Source organism: Neophocaena asiaeorientalis, unplaced genomic scaffold (genome assembly GCF_003031525.2).
Source record: "Neophocaena asiaeorientalis asiaeorientalis breed wild unplaced genomic scaffold, Neophocaena_asiaeorientalis_V1.1 scaffold340, whole genome shotgun sequence".
NCBI lineage: Eukaryota > Metazoa > Chordata > Mammalia > Artiodactyla > Phocoenidae > Neophocaena > Neophocaena asiaeorientalis.
Window position 1 is genome coordinate 2,204,813 of NW_020172733.1, and position 27,203 is coordinate 2,232,015.

The 27,203-nt window shown below is 44.8% G+C and overlaps 1 protein-coding gene across 4 annotated transcripts in view; it reads right to left on the reverse strand.

Moving 5' to 3' along the window:
* Positions 1 to 2,630: 2,630 nt before the first annotated feature.
* PRICKLE1 (prickle planar cell polarity protein 1) overlaps positions 2,631 to 27,203 on the reverse strand; it is a 104,879-nt gene continuing 80,306 nt past the window's right edge. For 2 of the 4 annotated variants that reach the window (XM_024740452.1, XM_024740453.1), the window contains exons 3-9: positions 13,910 to 14,095; positions 12,119 to 12,232; positions 11,314 to 11,451; positions 10,322 to 10,525; positions 8,843 to 9,029; positions 6,982 to 7,845; positions 2,631 to 4,951 (exon numbers count right to left, since the gene is read on the reverse strand). In XM_024740452.1, coding sequence (XP_024596220.1) covers positions 4,089 to 4,951; positions 6,982 to 7,845; positions 8,843 to 9,029; positions 10,322 to 10,525; positions 11,314 to 11,451; positions 12,119 to 12,232; positions 13,910 to 14,044 — 2,505 coding nt within the window. In that variant the 5' untranslated portion in view covers positions 14,045 to 14,095 and the 3' untranslated portion in view covers positions 2,631 to 4,088. Of the gene's footprint in view, positions 4,952 to 6,981; positions 7,846 to 8,842; positions 9,030 to 10,321; positions 10,526 to 11,313; positions 11,452 to 12,118; positions 12,233 to 13,909; positions 14,096 to 15,680; positions 15,753 to 18,933; positions 19,008 to 27,203 lie in introns of those variants that run through there. The other 2 variants (XM_024740451.1, XM_024740454.1) reach the window with 2 other exon arrangements.

Here is a 27,203-nt window from a genome sequence, read left to right on the forward strand (position 1 = left end):
AAGTCTATACACATACCCCATGTCTTACTTTTCCTCCACACTTCTTTCCTAAACATTTTGTGGAAGCCACCCTTCAACTTTCTTCCCCTGGTAAAGTTACTGCTTCTGTGACTTTGGCAAAACATGAGCTCAGAGATGCAAATTTCAGTTGCTCCTGTGTATTTCTCCTGTTTACCTGGAAGCCTTCCTCCTGTGCTTGACAGTGAACAGAAAACCCATGTGACTGTACAGAAGCATGCCTTGTTTTCAGACAGTTCGAAGAATGGCTAGAGAATCTAACTAGGCAATTAGCAATTTTTCTCATTTGCCTAATTTAAAACGTTTTTTATAATTGTGTTGCTAACATTAAATTGGTAATGAGGCTCTTAGTGGAATTTTTTTTTAATCCCAGTAATTTTTCTTCCTTGTGCCTCAAAAAACGGTCACATGTATTTCTGTAAACAGTAATTAGTCGTGCCTCCTCTAGACAGCTCCAAGAGACAGCTTCAAGTGCTTAATTTATAAGCCATGCATTGGTGGCTTGCTGATGGCAGGCTCATTTTGTTCAAAGGGTTTCAGAAATGTCTGAATCAGTTGCTAGCATTGAGAATCTGGCAGACGTTTTAGAGAAGTTCGAATTGCTCGTTCCTTTTGGAAAGTCTGAAGGTCTAGCATGTACACTGCTTCTCTGTCCACAGCAGCAGTTGAGTGCGCCTTAGGAGAGCAGGTCAGTCAGCCGAAGCCTGCCCACACAGTGTTGACAATCCTGTGCACTACGCACCCTTGGGCACTCCCCAAACACCTCCACACCCATACTTGCCCAGCCTGTCACCCAAGGACCTTGTGGGGCAGGGCAACATGCCACACAGGGAAATCTGGCAGTCTTCAGTGCCCATTCCAATTTTACTACCCTTTTAGGATGGCCCGTGCTTTGTATTCTAAAGTGAGAGGGGTTAGACAGCAAATCTCTCCCTGCACTTCTGGTACTTTTTGTTTAACTCAGGAACCGGAAAGCAGAGTGCCAAGAAGAGCAATTGCATACACAAGGTGAATCATTTTCTTTTACTGAGTGCTGAAAGGAGCTCCCATTGACGTTTTATCGGCATCCCTACACGGGCTGTGAGCAAAATGTTCTCCAGTTTGGTCTGAGGTGAGGAAAATGCAACCATTAGGGTTCTGCTTCACCCAGGTAGAGATTAGAGGCAGTGTTTTAATATTTGATATTTACCTTGGGACCAAATTTTAGAGTTTAGTGACTGACTAGACACTTTGTTAACTAAATCTATATGAACACTTTATAGCAGCTGTAGGCCTAGTTTTCTAGCCTAATTCTTTACAGAACTGCAAGGTAGCTGCTTCCCTTTCTTCCTTTGTAGATAGTCTCCTTTGTTATTGCTATTAACCAAGACTTAAAATCTTTAAAGGGTACATTATTATTATGAATAAATATTTCTGCATTCCCTTAAAACCTTTGGCAATCTACATGACCCTTATAGAAGGAAATGAAAAGATGAATAGGGTGATTATTGCCAGAAGCAAAAGCAACTATGACTTGAAAGCTAGAGGACAGTGACTTCAGCTTATACCTGCCTTTCTCCAGGTGAAGTAAGGCTGAGTATTACCTGTTTACTATTTGTTATCCATCCTTTCCAAGCAACAGTCTTTTCTAAAAGGATGCCCACTGTTTGCAGCATAGGTTCTGAAAAGGTCTTCAAAAATCAGGAAGTCTGCTCCTGTGTCACGTGAGATTGTGAGGGAAGAAGCACTCTCGTACGTTGTAAATGTAGAGCAGGAGATGGCCTTCTGAAGGAAAACTGGTGATAACCCTCGAAATTTTAAATGCATAACCCTGGTCCCAGGAACTGTGCTGCTCAGAATTTATGTGCATATGTGCCAGTGCAGGATAAGGTGTCTATAAGGAAATTCAAGCCCATCACTAAAGGACTGGTGACATAAATTATGGTATATCCAAAAGCAGACTATTAAGCAGTCACTGCGAGAACAGGATGAGGCAGACCTATCTGCACTAACGTGGAATGTCCACATGTAAAGTGAAAAAAGCAAGTCTAAGCCGGTCTAGTGTGCTGCCATTTTTAAAAGATACATGAAGGTAAATATGGTTTGAACATCTGAAGGATACACTAGAAATGGATAACAGTGGTTACTTTTAGGGAGGGGAACTGAGGGGTGGAGAGTGGAAAGGAGAGTCTTCACTGTTTTTGTTGTTGTTTTATAACCACGTGTATGCATTATTTTTTCGCTGCTATGTTTTTAAAATGAACCAGACAAGGGAAATGGTGATATGGTTATTGAGGAAAGAGCTCTCCCCTCACTGGTGTGTTTCTGAAGGGCCTCTGTCTAAGCCCAGATACCAAACCTTGCCCTATCCAGGGGTGGGTGTAGTGGATGCTGTCGAGCACTGGTTTTCCTATTGGATTCAGGTCTGCCCTCCCAAGGCCTAACAGCTTTTCCCCATACCAGTAAATACGGACAGCTTTGCTTCTGTGCCTCAACTTCTATTTTGTGCCGACTGGTAGGGCAAGTGGACACGCAGGAGTCAAATGTTGGTCTGTTAATGGTAGGAGAACGGCAAGGTAAATCAAAGGAGCAAAATGGATCCAGTGGTCTGGATATGTTTGCAGAGATCTGTGTTCAGAAAGGTAGTTTGTTATTTATTAAGCATTTATTAAATACCTTCCTAAAGTTCTGAGATACCACCGGGACATTGAGTTAGGACTGAAACATATGTGCAAGAATGGCCCATATCAAAATATTATTAGCTCATCAGTTCAAATCCAACGTAATTCTCCCTTGAACTAGAACCACATATTAACTTGAAGTAACCAGTAACACAGCATCCTCTAAAGATTTTAAAAGAAAAACATAACCAGAAGGCCCGTTTTTCAAAACTGCTGCTAAAGGCCAACAAATTAGCTGGAAAGGAGGGATGAAAAGGAATGAATCTACAAAGTACTCTGCCACAGAAAGCAGATCCTTGTAGTTTTTTTTGGTCTCTTTCCATGAGATAATCACTACCTTGCTGAAAATGGGAAAGGCAACCCCTGCCCATCCCAAAGAGGAAAAAAAGTATTCACCCAAACAGCTTCTACTTGTTTTTACCATATATTCCAGGTGTACGTGTATGTGTAGGGGTTTTTTTTGTTTGTTTTTACATTTATACAGTTTACATTGCTTGACCCATAAATAACACTTGTAAGATTAATAGGGCCATAGTTTTAAAGAGTATTTACATAGCCCCACCATGCATACAGAGCCTTTTTAATATTGAAAAAAAAAAAAAAAGGGAACTTTCCATCACTAGGCAATATAAATTTGACCATCTAAACTTATAAACCCTGACTAAAATACAAGCAATCATTTCATCCATAAATGCTGTTTCTGGTTCCCTAACAAATCTAGCACTGCAGTGTAACAAACATCTTACATTTCAGGGATATAAAAATATCAGCTTTAAAATCTGAACTGTACAGTATATACATTAATATTTGCACCGTTAAATTAGGAATACACTTAAGTCTATGAAATACTACATTATAAATAGCAATGTTCTTTTCGATCTCTAGCTGGAGCTAATACAATATCATGTTTACCTGGCTAATGAGAGTTGGAAGGGGACGACGTGGCCTCGCATGATGGGACGCACAGTGTTGGCTGGGTCACATGACTACGTGCATGCCACACAACAGGACAGACTGTCAGGACCTGGGCCAACCTGGCGCAGATAAAGGACAAACACTAGTGCTTTACAAAAGTGGCTCAAGTTCTCCATTGTCTAAAATCAACACCCCCATCCAGTCACCTCTCAACAGGTTCTTGAGGATCTCTTGAGGGTTGGAGATCAAAAGCAGCTGTATCAAACTGTGATGCGCCCAACAGGCACGAGAGGTCACGTCCACCTGGCACCATCCAAGGAGGGTAAATGGAGAATTCACACCTTCCAAAGGTTAATCTGACACTGTAAACAGCAGTCGGGGTCTCATTTACATGGGCAAAGCACTTGAATCTATTTTAGCAACTTTCCTATGGAAGAAAAAAGATTCGATGTAAGATGGTTAATGGCTAAGCTTACCATCTCCACAGCTACTCGGTTAAGAAATGATACAGTTTTTGCCCTTGTGTCCCTTTTTCTTCTTGGATTTAGTTGTCCTCTGGCCAAACTGAGGAGTGGGGAGTGCAGAAGTTGGACTAGAAAGGTCGTCTGTATAGTATGCATATCTCTGCGGCCGGGGCTGAGGAATTGGTTGTCCAAGAAAGTATCCTTCTTCTTCTGAGTCGGAGGAGGAAGAGGTGGTGGAGGAGCACCAAGAGCCGTCGTCTTCCCCATGGAGCCCCAGGAATCGAGGTCCCCCCGGGCTCCGCAGGGTGTAGCTGGAAGCGGCACGGGCGTACTGCCCGTAGAGCTCAGCGTTCCGCACGTAGGCCTGGATCTCCCGCGCGCTCTTACTCTGGATAAACTTCTCATAGTTATCAGGGGCATAAAGCCGCAGCCCATCCTTGGGAGAGTATTTTCTTTCTGTAACAAGGTTCAAAGCATTGTCCGAGCGGGACTTCCTACTTCTTCTGCGGCGATGGTGATGAGACCGGGGTCCCCTTTCTTCAAAATGGTACACCCGTCTCCGAGTTCTCTCACTCATCGGTGGCTGCCGGATTTCGATGTTCTCATAGCTTCCGTTGTCAATGACATCATCCGAAAACTTGACCTGCTGTGGCCTGGACTGAGACTTGGACCTTCGGAGCACTGGCAGGTGGACTGGTTTCTCCTCAGGCAGGATTTTTTCTGGACACAACTCTGAACTGAGACTCTTCAAGGACTCTGTGCTCCTGTGCAGCATGGAAGAGTTCAAAGTCCCCATATTGCTCATTTTCTCACAATCTTCTGCCTCTATTTCCTCGAAGTTTTGCAGTGAGTATAACGATGGCCTTGGCTTGCTTTCTCCATCCACCGAAGCCCCTAAAAGAAAAGCCAAGACAAGATGTGATTCTCAGTAATCCTGATACTCTGACAGTTCTTACCAACAAGCTTCTGAAAGGAAGCATTTCAAAGTGAAGTCTCTCAAACCTCAGTATCTGATTAACAATCACTAGGCAAAACCAACATACTATAATATACACTTAATTGACAAGAGGTATGAATTTTGTTACTGAAACAAAGGGCCCAGCATCTCCTACGAGCCCAGCCGTTTTGGAGCCAAACGTGAGTTACAGCCCATGCGATGAGCACCAACTTGAAAAGCTCTTCGTAAGAGTCCTGTCATTAGCTTATTGATACGACACATAGAAGCTTCTGTCTCTCAACCCATTCAAGTCAGATTGCTTCATCTGAACGTCTCTCAAAGCAGTCCTTCCCTTTGCTCTCACACGACTAACATTATGGTCCTCTTCCTATAGCCAGACTAGTCTTATACCTGGTTGCGCAGCCCAAGGGCCACGTCCAGCCCACAGCCTATTTGTGGATAGAATTTCACTGGGACACAGCTACACCTAGTTGCTCCCATGCTATCTATGGTTTCTTCCACAATGACAGAGTTAAGTAGTTGCAACAAAGACTGTAAGGCCCCAAAAGTACTCTCTAGCCCTTTACGGAAGAAGTCTGCCAAACCCCTGACCTAGACCTTCATCCAGTCTTCTGTCCCTTCAACCCATAAACTAATAATGCCACTTCCCTATTAATCTCATTTTAAAACTTTTCTCAAAACCAATATTGCACTGCTTGTCATAACAGGGCTCAGGCAAGTTAAGAGAAATGGATATAACCCAGATAGCTGCAAGGAACAACAGGAAGTGGTGTGAACTATTGTCAAATGGAGGCTATACAGCTTCCTACTTTCTAAAGAAAGCCTGTTTTTCAGCCCATCATTGTCAAGAAATGTCAGCACCAGCACGACGTATACCAAATGTTGTCTATTTTTGATATTAAATGTTAAAACACCTGTCATAGGGCCTAGCAAACAGGAGGTGCTTAATATTTAGTCTTACCCACCATTCCTCAGGTCCCCTTTATTGTAGGCCTTAACATTGACAAGCCTGACCAAAGCCAGGAGGGTAGCTGTCTTATCCCTCCTTGCCCGGTACCTGGCACAGGGTCCCTCCTGGCGGCGGGCGGCTGCTCAAGCCTTTCCTGCCTATGTTACAGTGTAACATAACCTTTATGAAAGGACTGAATGTCGTTCCTTGGACTATAAAACTAGCCAAGTGACAGCAGTATTTCTGTATCCAAAAACTTACTGCAAATGTAAGATTCAGGAGGGCTGGGTTCCAGGTTCAATCTTGTCTTTAAACACCTATGTAAAGTTGGCATTTAGCCTCTCGGCACCGCTTGCGGTATCTTAGTTCCCCGACCAGGGATTGAACCCTGGCAGTGAAAGCACCGAGTCCTAACCACTGGACCACCGGGGAATTCCCTAGCCTCTTGGAAATTCAAGTTTCGTCATTTGTAAAGTGCAGCAATATCCACTCTATCAGGTCATTTTAAGGACGAAACATAGATAATTGACATGAATGTGTTTTGAAAACATTAAAGTGAAATTATTTTATAATCTGGGTAAAAAAAAACTGAGCTCTTTTTGAGCTGTCTGTCGCCACAGGGCAATTTAGGAAAATACAAAAAATGTTCTGTGCTTATAGAGTACACGTGTTGATTTTAATATCTTGAAATTCATAGCATGATCCAAAGAGTCCAATATCTTTCTTCAGATACAGATGCAGACTCCATGATCCCAATAAATTCATTTCTCCTCTTCAAAGCAGGGATAATAAGACCTATCCCCAAAGACTGTATTGAAAATATATTTTACATGTATGCACACATGTATACACGTGTTTGTTTTGCTACAGGGTTTTTGGCATTTAACTGAAACTCCTTCCTCTCCTTGGTCTACAGTTGTAAATAACATAGCCCCCGCTGGTGCTGACCTGTAATTTGTGGAATGAACTTTTTAGTGGCTCCTTTTTCAAATACCCCATAATCCCTAGATTATGTACCTGTGATATTAGACAAAGCCAAAGAATCCATAGAATCCCGAACACTCTGCTCTGGTTTCAAGTCTGACAAACACTCCAGGGAATCTTCATACCACTGTGTTTGATCATGATTATATCCCGAAGCCCCATGGTCCAGATCCAATTCCTGGAGCCTTCGACTGCTCGCAGGGCCCGGGTGGCTGCCATAAGCAGAATCGCCCAGTCCATCTTGTGACTGTGCCCAATACATATCAGATTGGTATTTTTTACTTGCAAGGCTCTGGTTATTTTGCTTTAACTCGGTCTTATTTTTAACCATGTTATCAGATATCCAGTGCTCACTGGCTCGAATGTCCATCTCATTGGGCTGCTGCTGAAAGAGGCTTTTATCACCAAACTTGAGGAGCAGCTGCGTCATATAATCTTCATGCTCAGCCCATTCTTCAGGGTCTTCTGGGGTTTCGTGCTCTACTCTGCCTTTCCAAAATTCTTCATTGACGAAACTTGCTCCTTGCCTGGAAAGACTCAGATCATCCAGTTTCCGAGAAAGGGTGTCGTCGGCATTGCCTGAAAGGCCAGGGAACTTGTAGTTCAGAGCAGGGGACAAGAGGAGAGACTGCCGACACTGATCTGCTGACCGGCTGCTTTTGCCCATCCGGACACTTCTTCTGGAGTCTCTTGATCGAGCCGACTGGAACGCAGAGTCCGAAGAATCCGAGGCATGGACGTCTTCACCGAGGCTGCATGTCTTTGAGCAATAAATCTGACCTTGTTTGGGAAGGAAGGGGCATCCCAACAGAGAGGTTTTGCACTGGGCGCAGGAAAAGCAGGCCTCTGTAGCGTGCCAGTGCCGCCCGTCGTAGGTCATCTGCGCATGGTCCACACCTGTTTCAAAAAAGGATCCAGTAACAGGTCATAGTTCCATCTTGAAACAAAGGCAGAAGAAACAGAAAAGACAGACTGTGGGCATGAGGGAACGCTTGGGGGTGATGGGACTGTTCCAGATCTTGATAAGGCTGTGAGTTACACAGGGGCAATTAATTCTCATTATTTGCAGATTCCATATTTACAAACTTGCCTACGTGCTAAATATTTTGTAGTTCAAAAATCAATACTCAAAAAAAAAAAATCAATACTCACAGAGCTTTCAAGGTCATTTGTGGACATGTGCAAGGTGGCAAAAAAATTTGAGTCAAGTGATGCGTGTGTGTGTGTGTGTGTGTGTGTGTGTGTGTGTGTGTGTGTCCCAGCTGGGGTCAAAGGGCACTACTGCACTCACACCTGCGGCCGATTTAGGGGCATTTTTTTGCATTTTTTGTGCTTTCTGTTGGTGGTTGTGCTGTTTAAAATGGCCCAAGCATAGAGCTGAAGTGCTGTCTAGTGTTCCTAAGCGCAAGGAGGCTGTGATGTGCCTTGGAGAAGCAATGCATGTGTCAGATAAGCTTTGTTCAGGCAGGAGTTACGGTGCTGTTGGCTGTGAGTTCAATGTTAATGAATCAACAACATATATTAAATAAGGTATCTTTAAACCTAAACATACACAAAACAAGATTATATATTGGTTGCTTGATGACAATGTTGCGACCAGAGGCTCACAGGAACCTAACCCACTGTATCCCTAGGACCAGTGGCTCAGTATGGGGTAATTCAGTGTTCACGGCAACTCTACAGAACACAACTAGCAGAAGTAATGAGAATCCAGTATACACCCATTTATCAGAACTCATCAAACTGAAACATTTAAAACCTATACATTTCACGGTATGTAAACTATCCCTCAATTAAAAAAAAAAAAAAAGGAAAGAAAGAAAAAAGAGTGTGGGTAATCAGAGACAGACTGATGGATAAGTGACAGAGCCAACAGGCTGGGCCATGGACGCACCAATATGCTCGCCGCAGGTCTCACAGTACTCGGCGTACAGGGACTCGAAGCAGCCGCAGCAGAACGGGCGGCCGTCCTTCATGATGTACCTCTGTCCCCCCAGGACCGTCTCGCACTCAAGGCAGCAGAAGTGTTTCATGTGCCAATGGCGACCCTCTGCTTCTGTGCACTCATCAGCAAAAATTATCTTCAGAGGAATATGAGGCCATAGGATGAAAAAAAAATCATTGTGAACGATTTTAAAGGTCAAGTAACTGCACGTTTGCTGGGCAACTGACAGGCACTGGATCTTAAAGCTGCTTAGACAGTGTACTTTGTTTCTTACAGCCTTAAGCTTAACTGACTAACTCGATTTAGCTATAAAACAAGAACAGAAAGTGAAAACGTTGAAAAAGAGAAACTAAGTGCATGCTTATGCTTTAAAAAACAAAACAGAATTCTACACTGGATATAATTCATTTGGTCCTATTTTTGCTCCGCAATCACACTTTGTTGGCATAATCTGGCAAAGAATACATTAACATTGAAATAATTTAGTGGTCTGTGCATCTTTTAATAAAGAAAACTCATTAAAGTGGCTGTGGAGTCAACATAGTTAGCGCTCTCTGAATGCTGGATTATGTGAACACCACCTGTGTAGATAACACTTCGTTTGACGGTGCCGTCTCCAGATTAAGGACTTTTAATTTTTTTACATTTTTGGTTTCAAAAAATTTTCAAAGAGCACATCATTGAAAAAACTTAAACATATAAAAGTAAAAACTGAAAGTTTACTGTCACTGATTGAAGTAGACTAGGGAGATAATAATGAATAAATGCAATGAGGTTCTCTGGATGGGGTCTTGGAATAAAAAAGAGACATCAGTAGAAAAACTGAGGAAATCTAAATAAAATCTATGGTTTAGTTAATGGTATTACACTAGTGTTAACTTCTTAGTTTTGATGCATATACCATGGTCATGTGAGACGTTTTAACAATAGGGGAAGCTGGGAGAAGGGTACACAGGGACTCTCTGTATCTTTGCAACTCTTCTGTAAATCTAAAATTACTTAAAAATGAAGAGCTTAAGGAAAAAAATTTCATTTCACACCACCAGCCCTCCCCTGGGTTAACATGCTCACCACTGTTAACTTAGTGTATGTCTTTACATACCATTTCTGAGTGTTTGCAAATATGTATACAATCTTGTTCTTCCCCCCTTTAACAGAAGTAAGATCAACTGCTGCATACTCTTCCTGCAACTTGCTTTTTTCTCACAGTCCATCAAGGACATGCTACTTACCAATACACAAAGACACCTACTGCTTTCTCTTTATTAGCTGCATATTATTGCATTGTACCAACGTGAAGGGTTATCTTAAAAACGTACATACAGAGCTCAAGCAGGAGAGATTTGTATTTTGCTTAGGTGTGAACAGTGGAACATTGGCTTACTAGAAGCTTATTTTTTTCCGGTGTTAAGGGATGAACTTTTTTACCTCGTCACATGCTGAACACCGGGGTTTGAGCAGCTCAGCATGGTGCCGGCCACAGTGAATTTTTCCATCCTGATAAAAATAGATGAGGTCGACCAGCAGCTCGTTGCACGTGCAGCAGACAAAACAGGATGGGTGCCAGCATACTCCAGGGCCCGCTCGAGAGGCAAACACTGCAATTTCACCTCCATTTATTTTCAACCCACACTAAAAACAAAAGGATTTAGATCTTAAATGACCCCTTTTTAATGACTGGATTCTCAGCCTTTTCCACTTTATGCTAAATCCCAAGTTTGTCAGCGGAACTTTAATTTTTGTCCCCTCCTGGTTTTTTTTTTTTTTGCAGTACGCGGGCCTCTCACTACTGTGGCCTTTCCCGTTGCGGAGCACAGGCTCCGGACACGCAGGCTCAGCGGCCATGGCTTACGGGCCCAGCCTCCCCGCGGCACATGGGATCTTCCCGGACCGGGGCACGAGTCCGTGTCCCCTGCATCGGCAGGCGGACTCTCAACCACTGCGCCACCAGGGAAGCCCCCCCCCGGCTCCTGCTGTTTAATGTTGGATTGTTCGTGATTCTCCACTGGAATGAACATGCCTCAGATTTACTACCACACTGGACTGCTCCTCGGAACATGCGCAGTGGTTTTCTGGAGGCGTCCTCCTGTTGGATATACTCCTACTCTGAGGACAGCCAGTAAGGAGGCCCCGAATGTCTTCATTACGCCCCTGCGTTCTTGAACACTAGGTGCACCCCAGCACTGTGCTCCAAGCCAAGACCCCACGTAAGGCCGGATTTCTCCCGATGTTTACATGCCTCCCCCATAATACACAGCGGTGTAGCCAGTTACCAACACGAATCCCCACGTAGTAAGAAGCTACGCTGCCTTTCCTTCTCTCAGTTTTTGGAGGCTTTTAGGGCCCACGCCTGTGCTGGCGCTGCCCCCTACCCCCCGAGATGATCCACGCACATCACTACTCATCCTAGAACCGGCTACCTGCTCGCACACAGCGTGCATCACTGCTCTGGACAGAAGTTTAATCGTCCCTCTTCCGAGTGCTTCTTTCTTCCGCTGAGCACTGAACACTTGCAACTCTTTTTTCTCCTCTTCACTCAAAGTCTGGCAATACCGCACCTTCACAGAAAGAAACAGAAGCACCACTCTGAAGCAAACAGCGGCCGTCACCAATTCTTTATTTCCAGAATCAAGTTTCAGGAAATAAAACAGCAAGTTGAGCTGGCCTGCCCCCGTGAATCGCCAGTTTAAAAATGACCCCATACGTTTAAAATAACACCAAATCTTGCAGCCTCTCTAGCAAAAGGGAAATGCAATTTGAAGGAATAGTCCTTTTTTTTTTTAAAAGATGAAAAGTTTAATTTAAACTCTTATCAGCAGAGACACTAAAAAAACATAAGACATGAACCTTTCTACAAAAGGTTTAAACTTGCTAATTGCCACCTTCATTCTACATTCTACAGGCACTCAAGTCCACCGCAGGCCTGAGCCACCATAAAGCACTGACGACTCTGGGTGAAGGGGTAGGGAGATCGCAGGAATTTGTAGGCTCCTGATAACTGGTGGGTGGCTGCAAACACTGTAAAAACCAACTCGTGTTAAGTTTATTGCACTGACACCCTTTTCTCTCTTAAAGAATGGAAAGCTGTATTCTCCGGCCCAATTTTAACTGAAGAAGGACAAAAGGGCCCTAGCCAGGGAGGAGCTGGGGTTTATGGGAGGCACCACGATGCTCAGGGTGGATTTTTTTTTTTTTTCCTAATTAGGCTTCTTCCTGTTATTTTACCTCATTATCATGTGGTGGCAACTGGTACAAAAGCTGTTTAATTCGGTGTTTCTCTCCAGGGCTGTTAACATAAGGAACCTTTTCCTCTGGTAAGCAAGCAAAATAGAGCTGGATCTGAGAGAGAGAGAAGAGGACGTCAGCACACAGGAAGCGAACACTTCAGCTCATTCCATCTTCGAGTTACCCTGCCCTTTAGGTACTGGCTCTGGCCTCGGACAGGATTTGGCTACTGGTAGCTAATGAGAAGAGCAGCTGAGCCAACTCAGCAGAACTGCAAACCCTCAGATAGCTAGCATCCAGCTGCTAAATTGCTCTTCAGGAATGCAATTCATAGTGACAATTAGGGGCACCATAAATTATGGACCATAAGACATGCACATTTAATGCTAGGGTCAGCCAAGAGAGTCCTAAATGAATGCTGGAAATGACCACACAGGGCTGTGTGACACTGTCCACAATCCAGCCACGACACAACACATTGGATTTGCTCTCTGAATTTTACACGTTGCAAAGACAAAAGCTGTTTTGTTAAACTCTGTAAACTCTCCCTTATCAGGTTCTCTCAAGGTTCAGCTTTCTTTGCTTGCATGGGTGCTATTTTCTAAATATCTGGAGTCAGTTTCCCCAAGGAAACGGGACGGGAGCTATATTAACCTGTACTTAGTTCACTTGGAAAGGAGAACTCAGTTTTTGTTTGAGATTTTTTTTTTTCTTTCTGTTGTAGCTAAAGGAAATCCTTAATGAGTCTTGCGAAGGATACTGCAGTGCTGAGGAAAGATGAAAAGGATTGAAGGAAAAAAAATAGGAGATTAGGCAATTTGGGGCCTGTCTGCTTCAATATCTTAGTGTCTCACGAAACCTACTCACCCTAAGCTGCAAGAAGGGTTCTCTCTTAAGAAGCAGTTTATCAAAACATTGCTTTCCTACCTGGAGGACCAGCTCGCCACCCTCTTCCACTGTATCAGCCGCAGGAGCTTGTACAGTTGTAAACACTTACTGAATACTAGCTACCTGTGTGCCAGGTATTGTTCTAGACCCTGGATCAATCGGAGCTCCCATCAAAATGGGAAACACAACCATAACTCAGAAGCAATCATATGCCTAGTTGGCTCTTTTAATTTCAAACTATCTTGGCCCTTATGTCTAACACCAGCAATTTTTAATAAGTTCATCATTATAAGGATATTGGGAAGATAAAAATAGGTACACAAAATGTTCTCATCTTCCTTAAAATAACAATACAACAAAGCACAAAATGCGCTCTTTAATTTTTTTTCCAATTTACACCATGTGGTGACAGAATCTTTCACGTGCAAGGTTATCAAAGGTCAAATCCTACGCAATAACTTCAGATGGTCTCTCACAGCTCTGTATCTCCTCTCTTCCGAAGCAAAGGCACTGCTGAGAACTGACTTGGAAACTTTCCTCTTTCCTTTGATTACCTTTTTGTTGTTACTGAAGTTTTTTAAAAAGTTAAACTCCCACTCTCTCCAAAGGGACACCCCGGTCAGAAATCCACACGACAAATGCATAGGCAGTACTCTGGTCTTCACTCAGTAGAGCAAAAATAGCATCCTTATAGGGCTTCTGGATCCAAGAGTACAAAAGGGATTGAAAACGTCCATGGAGAAACTAAGTGTGACCTTAAAAGCAAAAATTTAAGACCATCCGAAGAGTGAGACGCAAGGACACAGCATGTCACCGTGTGAAACAAACAAACAAACAAACAAAACAACCTTGAAGACCTTAAATCACATTGAAAAATAGAAAAGCAGAGGACTCGGTTCCTACCTGCTCGGGTCTGAGGCCTGGGGGGACCCAGGCGTACTCCTCCAGCGCACAGCCCGAGTCGTCATCGGACGTGGAGCTCCGCTGGCACCCGAAGGCGAGTTTGCTCATTTTGGGCTCCATCTCCAAAGGCATCATAACAAAGTCAAACAGCCAGCTTCTCAGCCACAGGACATCAGACAGTGGCTGCTGTGGACAATATAAGACAAACCGAAGAGATGAACCCGAAGGCGTTGCTCTCGCCCTCCAAGAGCTTTTACTGAATTCCCGTGTACGCACAGCGGGGCCCAGAGAAAGGGACCAAAGACGCCAGTGTCACCGTCCCCAGGCCCCCGGAACTTAGAATCTAGGGCCGCATGATTCGGAAAGAGGCCCTTTACCAGCTCAGCATTTCAGAAAATGCCACCCAAACTAGTTTACTTCCAGATGCCTTGAAAAGGTGCTTCTCTACACACTGTTCATTAGAAAGGTTCTCATGAAAACTGCTTTGCTGACTGCCCACAAATGAAATCCTGCAAAGCCTCCGGGGTTGTAGGAAGAAGCTGGGGTTGCGCCCCCCGCCTTGCCCACTACTGTGTGCCGTGAAAAGATGGCTCCAGTCACCCCACTTGGTTCCCTGCATTTCCTCATCCATCTTCCCAGCGGAGCACGGGGGCCTGCACAGATTGGGTCGGCTGGGCCACACTGCTTAGGTTTCAGGTTTCCAATAAAGTTTGAGAGGCACTGAACTTCGTTTACTCATGGAGTAGAAATAGCACAGTTAAATCCTTTCACAGCACATTAAATCCGCAAGCCTTTACTATCCGTGGGCTAAAGTCAGCCAGACGTTCAGTAATGAGTTCCTTCATAAGACAGTAATTGAATCCAAGCACCAGGTTAAAATAAAATCCAGCGTGGTGACAACTCGTGTTTAGCGGTGTTACTAGAAGGCTTCCACTGGAAAGCTCTGCAGTACCTACTGTACTGCATGCTCTCAGCCTGCTGCGGGACACAGATTCTTAAACACTGCGCCACCAGGGTAAGTCCGCCTCTGAAAGTCTCCTCAGATGAAGGCCTATAAAGGTGTCAAGACAACAGTCCCTGACCTACAGCCCAGGAACTTTGTTATCACCATGTATGTTCCTTCTAAGTTTCTTACAATTCTGAAAAATCATCCCCTGTCCCCAGGCACTAAGAAGAAAAAAAAGATACAAGACTTTCAGGATCAGATGCAGCTTTTTATACCTGCCCCTTTCCCTCCACCAAAAAAAAGGAAAAAAATTTACAGATAATTAGCCCAACCCCATTTTAAAGCAAACAAGGCTCAGGGAAGTTAAGTGACTTGCCTAAGGTCTCACAACTAAAAACCAGAGTCTAGTCACACTGCGTGTCTGACACATCAGACTTCCAAAAACTCTTCTGCCTTAATAAAATTCTCTCATTTGCTGCAACAAGTAGGAAAGACAGTGGAACGTAAACATTGTCAGCCTGACACTCAGTCATCTGTCAGTGACTCTCACAGTGCAACACTAGATACTTGTTAGAACATGGTACCTATTAAAGCCTGTGAGTATGAAAACTGACGATTTTTCTCTGATGAATCAAAGGACACTAAAAAATTAAAATTGTAACAGTTCACAAATGCGAGGCCAAACATCCAATGGCTACAATCTTATTAGGGAGGAGCAATGCCCAACAGTAGATATTATTCCAACTAATAAATGTAACTTTCATTCACCCCAAACAAAAAGTAAAGATGACCTCATTTCCTGCCCCACCACTGGGAGGGACTGACCTTTTACACAAGACATAAGTTCACACCGGTGCACTTCATTCACGTCTGAGGAAAGGCTTTCTAAACATTGGCACATTCCTTGGACTCCTCAGTAAAAAAGGACGTGTTAATGAAAGTCAGAACATTTCTTGGATCTAGTCTTTCCCTTTTGTTTTGAAAAAAAACCACTCCCCCCATATGGAAGGAAGAGAACTAGAGGTTAAGAATTTAATCAGTAGCTCAAATACCCACACCAGGAGAATGGGTGCCTTCAATGCAAATGAACCTGAATCATGAAACACGCACATCTTCCCTTTGCCAAATCTGGCTGAGGAAGGAAATGTGAAGGTACCTGCTCTGCACAGACTTAATAAGATCATAAATATTAACTAGAACCTAAATCTTAAATGTCACTATATTTTAAAACAAGAGAAAACACCACAAATTAAGACAAACTGCAAATTTTCCAGGCTAGAACAAAGATGCAGATTGCCAAAGAGCTGAATTACTTTGACAGCTATATTGCCTGGTTAGCCTTCTGTGGAAACTGCACAGAAAATGACTACCCTTATCAAGGGAAATCACTTAGCACTCAGTGCCATGGTCCTGTTCTCCCAATCACCTGGACGTGCCGGCCGCGTCTCCAGCCTGCAGCTCCCACAGCCATCCCAGCCTCGGTTCAAACTGAACTGTCACTCGCCACTCATCAGCAAAGCGATGAACTTCACGATGAACTGAAGGAACATGAGTGACACAGGCGCAGCTTTCAGTGTCCTTTGTTGACACTCTGACAGCTACCTCTCACCTCTGTGCCTAGCCTGGCATGATCAGTGCTGTGACATCTGATCACCACGTCAAGCAACCCCACGAGGGCGTATCTTGCTTAAAACCGAGGAGGAAACCGAGCCTCAGAGCGATCCTCCACGGGTCAGCTGTCCAAGGGCAGTGGCCTTAGAACTGGGCTCATGGGTGACCTTAAACCCCTGCAGCCCTGCACTGCCTCCTGCGTGGAACCTTTTCTTTGGTGAAGTAGTCACGCTGCTGCACTGCAGACATGCACAATGACACAGCCGGACGGGGGGGGCCAGTCCACTTCACCCAGAGGGGGCATTTTAGGGAGGACATACAGTCAAAAAGGATTATAAAAATTCAATGGCCTTATGAGCTGTTGCTTCAGCATTCTTAATTTGGAGAAAGCCTCTCGTTTTCCTTTATATCAGAGGATAATTACTTAAAATGACAAAACATTACATTTACTAACAAGTTCTAAGAGCTGGCCAAAAAATAAACATTAAAAAATATATACAGGGGGCCTTCCCTGGTGGCGCAGTGGTTGAGAGTCCGCCTGCCGATGCAGGGGACATGGGTTCGTGCCCCGGTCCGGGAAGATCCCACATGCCGCGGAGCGGCTGGGCCAGTGAGCCATGGCCGCTGAGCCTGCACGTCCGGAGCCTGTGCTCCGCAACGGGAGAGGCCAGAACAGTGAGAGGCCCGCGTACCGCAAAAAAAAAAAAAAAATATATACAGGGCCTTCCGTGGTCGTCCAGTGGACAATGCAGGGGGCCCAGTTTCGATCCCTGGTCTGGGATCTAGATCCCACACGCAAGCCGCAACTAAGAGTTCGCATGCCGCCACCAAGACCCAGCACAACCAAAGAAAGAAAGAAAGAAAGATTAAAAAATAATAAGTTACTTCGCGTGACCTCCACGTGCCAGGCAGTGGTACACACGCTGCATTACCACTAGGTATTTTTTCTCTACCTGATAGCATAACAACCTGAAGTTGGATTTTTCTTTTAGAAATTACCCGTCTTGTCAGCAGGTCCAGAAAGCATACTGTTAAGTATATCGCCATCTCAGACTTCGTCATATGGAAGCAGCATGGTTCTTGCACATGCAAGAATGTATAAAATAACTGACAAAAATGTGATCTCACAAATATACCTTATGTAGACATTTACATTACTACATGGTATTTGCTTTGTGGCACGAGAGAAAGAGGGAAGCCTGGCCATTACTTGTGCTCTTTGGGTGATGATGAAGGGTCTTCCGAATGCCATCCACACGTGGTTGTGTTTGCTTTGCCAAAATACTACCTTTTAGGCCAAACATGAAACCACGCCTGAATTAGATCTAACAGGAAAATTCCATTCATTCTCTTTCCAGGTGCTGTCTCTTAAGGTTGACCTGTGAAACAGGGCCCACAAATCAGGTTTGCAAGTAAGCTGAATGATAACTGAAACAGGACTATTCCGCTGCGGGCTTTGATATGGAGGGTAACAGCTCTTCGAGATTTCTTTTTAGCAGAACCACACTTAACGTGGACAAGAGTGGCCCCATCCTGTGACTCGGCCTTTAGTCATTTTGTATGTTATTCACTACTTTTGTACATTTTTATTTTGATGTAATTTCAAACTTCAGAGAAGTTGTAAGAAGAGTAAGGAACTCCTAGACAGCCTTTCACCCAGACTTACCAGCTGTTTGCATCTTCCTTCCTTTGCCATGTCACCCCCACCTCGTCCTCCTCAGCCTCACCAGCACACCCACACACTTCTGTGGGAACCATCTGGAAGTATTTTTCACATTCTCTTACCTAACCCCAATTAAATTAAACATGTTCTCTTAAAAAAAAGTTTATTTAAAAACAAATAAAACTATGTGCGGGCTTCCCTGGTGGTGCAGTGGTTGAGAGTCGGCCTGCCAGTGCAGGGGACACGGGTTCATGCCCCGGTCCGGGAAGATCTCACATGCCGCGGAGCGGCTGGGCCCGTGAGCCATGGCCGCTGAGCCTGCGCGTCCGGAGCCTGTGCTCCGCAACGGAAGAGGCCACAGCAGTGAGAGGCCCGCATACCGCAAAAAAAAAAACAAAAAACAACAACAAAAAGACTATGTGCAAGGTACCGTGTTATATGTTAGAGATAAATAGAATAAAAAAGCCAAAACAGCTCAGGCCGCCAGTATTCCATGCTTATTCTGAGGCAGGTTTATTGTCCTGGTCTTGAAATGCTGCCATAAACTGAATGAACTCAATCACAAGTGAATGACAGTCATGCATTAACCAATTCTGTGTTAGGTTTGTTAAGGAAATGAACCAGTAGGGATTCCACCGCTCCAATGTCTCTATGATTCTGGAGGTAAATAAGTCTGATAAGGCAGGGAAAAGAAGTGAAACGGTTTGAGTCTGACCATGAAGGAAATGTGTAGGGGAAGCAACATCTTTAAAGCTAAAACCACTGTCAAAGAGGCCTGAGGTTGGGTAAGGAGAGATGACATACTTTTTCCCAGAAACACGAGGATTCGGGGTTGCTCCCCAAAAGCCATGCAACGAAGTTGAAGAGTTCCATTTCCCCCCTTTGTCCTTTATTTCCCTTCTTCCTTCAAAATAGTTAAAAAAAAAAAAAGTTAAATAGCTACTTCTCACCATTTAAAAAGACTCAGAGACAAACAGCCGGCAGATGTATGACTTCTCAATCATCATATACTTGTCAAGAGAACACCTGACCCAAGGGACAGAAGCAGTGCTGAGGGAAGGCAACCTGTTGCCCCGGGCATTCGGTAAGCTCAGCCCTGAAGTCCTCAGACCTTTGACAAGTCACCAAACATTGTGGGACCTGGTTCTTTAAAACAGCAACTATTTTCCTTCCAAAGATGGCCTAAGGATGTGAAAGTTTTAAAGAAGAAAATAATTATATGAATATAAAGAATTAAAGTTACCACTTGACATGTCAATCGCCACTGTTACTTCCACTGATTACACACATCTTGAAGCTGACCAGAATAAGAACACTTTACTAACAAAGACCGAACGTTGACAGGGGAGTTTCCTCTTCTTTGTGAGTTTGGGACACTCTAGACTCCTGAAGGGCAAACAATTTTGATAAACTATTGGCCACTACTGGCCCTCAGAGTGAGCTTCTAACCAGTCCTTACGTAAAATCTCTGACACAGACATATACACACACACCCCATGTCTGCGAAGCATGGCAGGGTCTTTCCAGGTGTCTTTGGCAAAGCAAAAATTGGGAGCACCCAGTATATGACTGGCTGTGAGATGGCACTTGTTCCCCAAATTCACTCATTTAAGGAGGGGTTCCTTGTGAGATTTACTTTCCAGATTCATTTACTTCACTCACTCATTCATCCTTATATTTAAAGACCATTATTGAGTCATTCTGGGAAACATCAAAAATCAAGGAAACTGACATTTGTTCCATTAAAAGCTAGAACTTAAAAAACAAAAAAGTACCCACTGTGATAGGAATGCTTCCAAATTCCATTTGGGATTTCCTTGCTTTCTTTAATGGTGGTATGTGTGTAAGTTATATGTGATTTAGCCTTTGGCTGATCGTTTGTTTTCATTTTGAGTAGAAAATGAATAATATAAAGAACACTGGCTTCAGGATTCCAGCAAATGGAGTTCTAAGTCAGCCATCCAGTTGGGAGGAGTTGAGGGCTATCTCACAACGCTGAGGTGATGTCCAGAACTGCATGGCTTCAGACACGTGCCTTTAATTTGTTGCTTTCGGTATTCTATAAATTAGGCAAATACGGTTTGCAAAGTTGTCCAAAAGTATACAGAATAATTATGCTGTGGACAAGGGCTTAAGCATTCCTCCCATAAGCACAGTAATCACTGGTTAAGGAAGATAACATACAGTAATGTGAAGGTGTTATTCAAACTAAAAAACTGCCTTATTATTTTGCTATGCTGTTTTGGCCATTTGGAGATCATTTATTTTCTACTGGGCTGTATGCTGCATCCAGGATAGTTAAGGATTATTATTTTGATTGATCTTGACATATACATAAATGAGCCTTTACTATTTTCCTTAAAAAGCTTAACAGGTCAACACAGTATGTGAAGGTCCAGAGGCAGTAAAGAGTTGACATTTTGCTGGAAGACACGTTCTTCCAAAGAAGCAACAATAGATGACCATGGTCATCTATGCACTGAGTAACATTTTCAAGAATTACACATCTCAAGCAGAAGACTTTGGGCTTAACCCTAATGAGAAAGGACAAATAGCATGAGTAGGAGGGTGCCACTCCTGGTCTTAAAATTAAAAGAGAAAAGGAACCTGGAAGGGGCCTATTAGCCCACTGTCATCAAGAGAGCCTAAACATGGTGGCTTGGGGAGAGAAAGTAAAAGGAGCCGACAAGAAAGGGGGAAACTGGGTCAAACAGAGTTCTGAGTCCTAGGTGGCTGAAAGATGATGCACCAATATGGAAATACTATATAGGCAAGTCAGAAGGAGAGTTAGGATTTGAGAGCATTGAGGAGAATGAGTTCAATCAGATTCAGATTGAGGTTATAACTGTACATCAGTTCTGGTATGGTTTCTATTATTCATCATTTTCTTGGACCAAGTTACCAAATCAAATTAAAGTCATGCAAATAGAAAACAATAATTTTCAGCGCCTGCCATTGAATAATGAAGTCTAAGGTCATACCCCTAATTACAAATACTTTTCCCAATGAAATTCCACTGTAGTTCCTATGAGAAGACTACCATAGCATTATAGGATCCCTAGGAAAAAGTATTTCTTGTGTGAACACGCCCAGGGAAGTTAGAAGTCCTTTGATCACCAAAAACCAGAACAGATACTGATTTGTGAAGTCAGTTGGGCTAACATTCCCTAAGTGTCCCCTGCTGCTAAGTGCCATCCTGTGGGCCACAAGCTGCTTAACAACTTCTTTGTTAAACTGCTTGTTAACAAGGCCTTTGTACATAGAAGATGCAGATCACACACACCCATTCAAGAGCTACTCTAATTCAGCCAGGCTAAATATGCAGGTGAGTTAAATTTAACTACAGACTAATTTGGTAGTACAGAACCTCCTAACACTTCCATCCTTTTCAACACACACACACAATGTATGTATGTATGTATGTATGCATGTATGTGTGTGTGTATATATATATCCTAGTTTTATGATGTCCTCAGCTTAAAACTTTAAAGAAGTCAGAGACCTGCAAAAGCCATAGGTCTTAAAACTATTACAATCAAGATCTGAATTCCCTAGTAAATGACACTAAACTGTAATCTCTTTAAAGTTTTCACACAAACAGTACTCAAGCCTACTGTCTGCTAAAGACAATAAAAAAGTCATGGCCAACAGAGGCCAACCCAATTTGACTTATACTGAAATGAATTATGATAACTGTAAAATAAAAACAGAATGAAGGTATCCAAAGATATTGCTTATGGAAACATTCCTTGACTAAAAGGACTTCATACCAGCAATTAGTGGCATTAGGCCATGTGCCCTTTGACCTTTTCAGTATTTTCCAGGTAAACCTCCATCCAACTTGTACATTTTCCGACAGCTGAGTGGCCCGTCAGGCACCATACCATTGCCAAGAAGCTATCCATTTTTCCAAGAGGAACTCTGCAGGGTTTCAAAGCATTCTTATTTCATGCACAAATACATTCCACGACAGAAAGACAGCCTGCTTAAACAAAAGGAGGAAACATTATGACAAAGCATGGTCTCTTGCTAGAGCGGCGCTTTGGGGGTCAGGTTATTTGGCTGTAAACCGGTCTGTAAAGATAAAACCCGAAACGCTGGCTACGGTGTAAGACGGGCCACGCGAGGCACTGTTCTAATGAATTCACTATTTTCCATAATGGAGAGACGCAGATATTTTCTCAAAATCGTGTTCAAGTCTCCTATTGATTTTTTGAATTTCCATTTTCAACGGCGGCCCAAGGAAACGGCAGCCAGACTTGACTCCAATGTACACACAGACTCGGGTTTCACCCCGTCACCTGTTGGCTCTCGAACAACACTCTTCTTTGTGAAACTTACAGCCCTCATTTGAAACAAGTTTCCAGAGAAAACACTTCAAGAAAGTGTTTGAGAAGTCACGAGACTCGAGTTGTAAAAACAAATTCCACACATAGCCTGACTTAGCTGACACAGATTAACGTGAAAACCCGGGCTTTTTAAAAAGGCCGCGGGAGGGGAGTCGGAGGAAAGGATGCCACCGTCCTTCGGGAAAACCCTGCGGGCTAATTCGAGATGGGCCGCGGGTGATGGGCCTCCCGGCTCCGCCAGGCCCTCCGCGCCCGCCTCGGGAAGACGCTCGGAGCGGGAGCCCACGCCCCTGCGCCCCGCAAACCCACCCTCCGCACCGCGCTGGCTGCTCGGGCCGCCAGGGGGCGCCCGGGCCGCGGGTCCCACTCGGCCCCCGGCTCCTCCGCCTCCGCGGCCCCCCGCACCCAGAAGCCGAGCTCCAGACCCAGCGGCGGGGAGAGAAGCCCTCCTCGGCACCGGCGCGAGGCCCGCGAGGGCAGCCTCCCGACCCTCGCCACCTCCAGAGAGGGCCCCGCGCCGCCCTCGTCGCAGCGTCATCTCCCAGGGACCGCACTCGCCCCGCGGATCCCCGCGTCTATCCCCAGCTTCGGACGCGAAGCCCTCCCCGCAGTCTCAGCGTTCAGCCGCTGCCGCCCGGCTGCCATCGAGCCCCGGGACCCAGACGGCGGCTCCCCACCTGCGGCCGCGCGACCGAACGCGGCCTGCAGCCCCTCCGCGGAGCCCTCCGCGCGCACTCGCCGTCCCCCGCTCTGCGACCGGCCTAGGCTGGCGGCCAGGCGCGGGTGGCTCCCGGAGGAAAACAGGGCTGGGTGCTCTGCGGGTCACCCGCGCCCACCCATTTCCGGAGGAGACCCCAGCAGGGCGGGGACCGAGGGGCGGGGGCAGCAAGTGCGGGGGCCCCGTCGCGGCGCAATGCTGGCCCCACCCGGCGGGCGAGGGGGCGCCACCGCCCGCCGTGACGCGCTCACCGCCGGCCGGTCCTCCGCGAGCCCCCGTTCGGTGCAACGCGGAGATCCTCACCCGCGGCCGCCAGCTAACCTGCCGTGGGGGAACCGGCAAGAGGTCCCCCAGTTCCCCAGAGACCCTCTGTCCCCGACGGCGTCGCCGACTCTGCTTCCCCCGTATTTGAGTTGCCTACCCCAGGCCACAGCGTCCCCCACGCCCCAGCCCCGCGCCTCTACAAGATCCTTCACCGCGGAAAGAAAAAACCCGTCTCCCCTCTAGCCCCGGGAGCCGGCCCTGGGCCGGCAATCTTCAGAAGTAACCAGAGCCCGCATTAAAGAAAAGTAACCATTTCGCTTCCTGACGGTCCTACCCTCCTCGCAGCGCTGCGGGCCGGCAGCCCGGCTTGTGATCCACGCCCTGCTCCGCACCCGGCTCCAGTCCGCAGGAGGCGCCTGCCCGGCCTGATCTCGCTGCCACCCGCTTTCCAGGAACTGTCACTGCAAACCGTGCCCCTGGCAGGTCTCCACGAGGTCCCGCGCACACGCTACTCCTCGAAAAGTTACCCCCCCACTTGGCCAGCCTCGTAGCTCGAGCACCTACCTCGGTCAGCCTGCTCCGTTCCCGGGAGCCCTAGTGAGTGGAGCAGCTGACATGCAAATACCCCAGGACGCTTATGTAAACTTCCCCCTCCCGCAGGTGCACGCGCGGGCCACAAAACGCTGGGAGCATATGCAAGGCCACCTCTTAAAGAAATCATCTCCACTCTGCCCATAACAATGATGTCAGCAAATGGCACGTTTAACCAAGTTCTCACTTGGAAGGGATCATTAACATATGAATTCTCCTCTTAGGACTTCCCTCGCACTTCGGAGAGATTCCTACTGCTTAGCGCAGGAGATTTATTTTTATCAGTAAATAACAGCAAAAGAAAAGGAACCAGGTCGCGGGATGCACTCATTCAAGTACATGAATAAGAGTTTTTATAAATAGGTTAAGTGAGTATCATTATTCAAACACAAGAACTATGCTCATACTCAAGGCTAATCTTGTTTCTGAGCTACTTATAGGTACACTAAGAGAAAGCGAAGCTTGACATTAGTTGTCTACAGAAAACAAAGAGAAGCAAAAACAAGACCTCAAAGCAAGCCCAGAAAGAAACGATAGATTAATAACGCACAGCAGAGGACTGAGTCTTCGGAACTACAAATTTTAATTTCTACAATAGCCTCCTTATCACAAGGTGAAAAAATGCCAAAGGAAGGGAGAGAAATAAACATGCAATATTTAAGAGCTCTATCAGTTTATAAAATGCATGTAAATGAAAACAACTTAAAATGGTCACCAGTTCCTTGGGTATCCTACCTCTTTTTCAGGCTATATATATTTTTAAAAAATCCTTAAACCAGCAGGATTCCTTGGGAGTGATTTGCATCATATATGTTTCTACAGTATACAACTGAACAATAGCCCATTGTAACTGACTTAAAAATACACAAATAAGTTGCCATAAATAGAGCAGTCAAGTAAATAATGCTGTGGCCAATTTCTGTTATCTCCACTGCAAGGCAAGGCAGCTGAGAAGCTGCTTTTTTTTTTTAACTTACTTTTTTAAAGCGGCAGAGACAAGAAAAAAAAAAAAGGTTGCGCCTCGGCTGGTAGACTAGCTTGGAAACACTGATTTAGACAACAGGATTTGTAATTTAAATAGACTCTCTGTTGGCAAATCTAGACTCCAGTTTTGAATACAGTTCCCAAACAGTTCTCATATAGAACTCCTCTAGCCTTCAGGTCCTGTGGGGATTTGTGAGAGGGTGGTGGTGGACCTCACAGGTGACCACTTTCCTCTGTGGGGCTGTGAAATTAACCATGAATACCTAGGCCAGATTTCCTTTTTCCTATTTCCTTCCCTTTGGGCTTTCTCGGGGAAGTCATCAACTGACAGTGTACAGTCCATTACTGATTTAAATCCAACCCTGAATTATCGTGTCATTATAATAAAGGGAGTATCAGCCCACCAATGCTTCAAGCCTGGTGGATGGATCCTTTTTGAGAGCTTTTAATGGAGAACTACACATTAGCCAAGGCCCCAGAACCCTCCCAACTACAAGCCATAGCAACACTTAGGAGTATTAAATGTCAGCCATTGTAAGTATGCTTCCTCTCATGCAGTTACTTGTAAATACTGTTCGTTACATTTTCAACCAGTACTGTCAGCTTTATTGCCTATTGTAAGTGTTTTCAGTGATGAAGCAGTTTGGAGACAGTTAAGAGCTTCCTACTAAAGTTTCAATCTGAATGCAGCAGACCTTCCTCTGGTCTGAAAGGCACTGTTATTGTCAAGGGTGAACTTATTCAGGATGCGGAGCAAGACCCCCAGCTAGCATCCTTTTGTTTCAGCCAGGAGGAATATTCACTGCTTGCAGATCACACTTGCCAGGAGGTTGAGAAAGGAAGCCCAGAAATTCACAGGACTCGGTTCCCTCTTGCGATCCTGGTCTCTGCTCTGCTCTCACTCAGAGGGGCCTTTTCCAACTACCCATCCCAAATATCACGCCCCCCTTTTATTTGTGCTATTGTCTTCACAGCACTTTGCTTGACATTATAGGTCTATTTGTTCATGTTTGCTTTCTTCTCCCCTAGAAGGTAGGGACTTTGGGGATTCGTTACTATATTCTCAGCACTGAGATTCATGCCTAGCACTTAGCAGACAAGTTCAGTAAACACGAGTTAAATGAAGGAATGATTTTTGGACATTCCTCTCAGGCCCTCACAGCCATACCATACCTGAACAAGGAATGTTTCTAACCGAAAAGCCAGACTGAACTCCAGTGTCCTAATGGAGGAGACTAAGATAGAAAGACAGAAAAATGCCAAGGGCAGAGAAACAAAGAAGGGAGCATTTTGGTTGTCAAATGCCAGTCAGCTTTATTGGGTCTGGAAGAAAGAGAGAAACATACAAAATATAAAGCACACCTGGGCTCTATTCCTTGGTTCTCCTATGATTTGTATATAGAGACCTTGAGGTCTTTTCTGCTCCTTCTGTTTTTTCATTTGTAAAACAGACCTGCTTTCTAGCTTTAAGAGTAAGAGTTGCTCTTGGTCTTGGACATTTGGAAGGATTTGTAGCTAAAAGCCAGTCATCTAGGAAGAGTATATTTAAATGACTGGATGTCTAAGTTTCTGAATAGAAAAGAGAAATCAAGGGCTCTAAAATTCATCAAATGATATTTCACTCACTAAATTGAAGGGGCAGTCGGCATAAGTAATGTTAAGTAGGGTGACAGTTTTAGTTTTTAGGACAGCAGTTGGGTAGTTCTGACTATACAGAGATAGGTAACAAAGAATCACAACACCTGTAGGATGCAATTTCTAATGAAAATAAAATAGCTTAAAAAATGAATCATAGAGGACTCCCCTGGCGGTCCAGCGGTTAAGACTCCGTGCTTCCCATGCAGGGGGCGTGGGTTCCATCCCTGGTCAGGGAACTCAGATCCCACATGCCGTTCGGTGCGGCCAAAAACAAAAAACAAATCACAGAATCAGGCAATGTTAGAGTTGACAACAACCTGTAGGACCCTACATCTTGTCCAGAAAAAGAAACCGAGATCCAGAAAAACAATCTTAATCACAATTCTTCATGTTTGTCACCAAATTTGTTACCACTAAAAGTTTACGAAAAATGTTTTACTTTCTTGTTAATTTTAAACATTTGTGTCGTATTTCCGATGGGGCAGTATATCCTGCTGGGTCACTGAACATATGCAAATTCTAGCATTAGC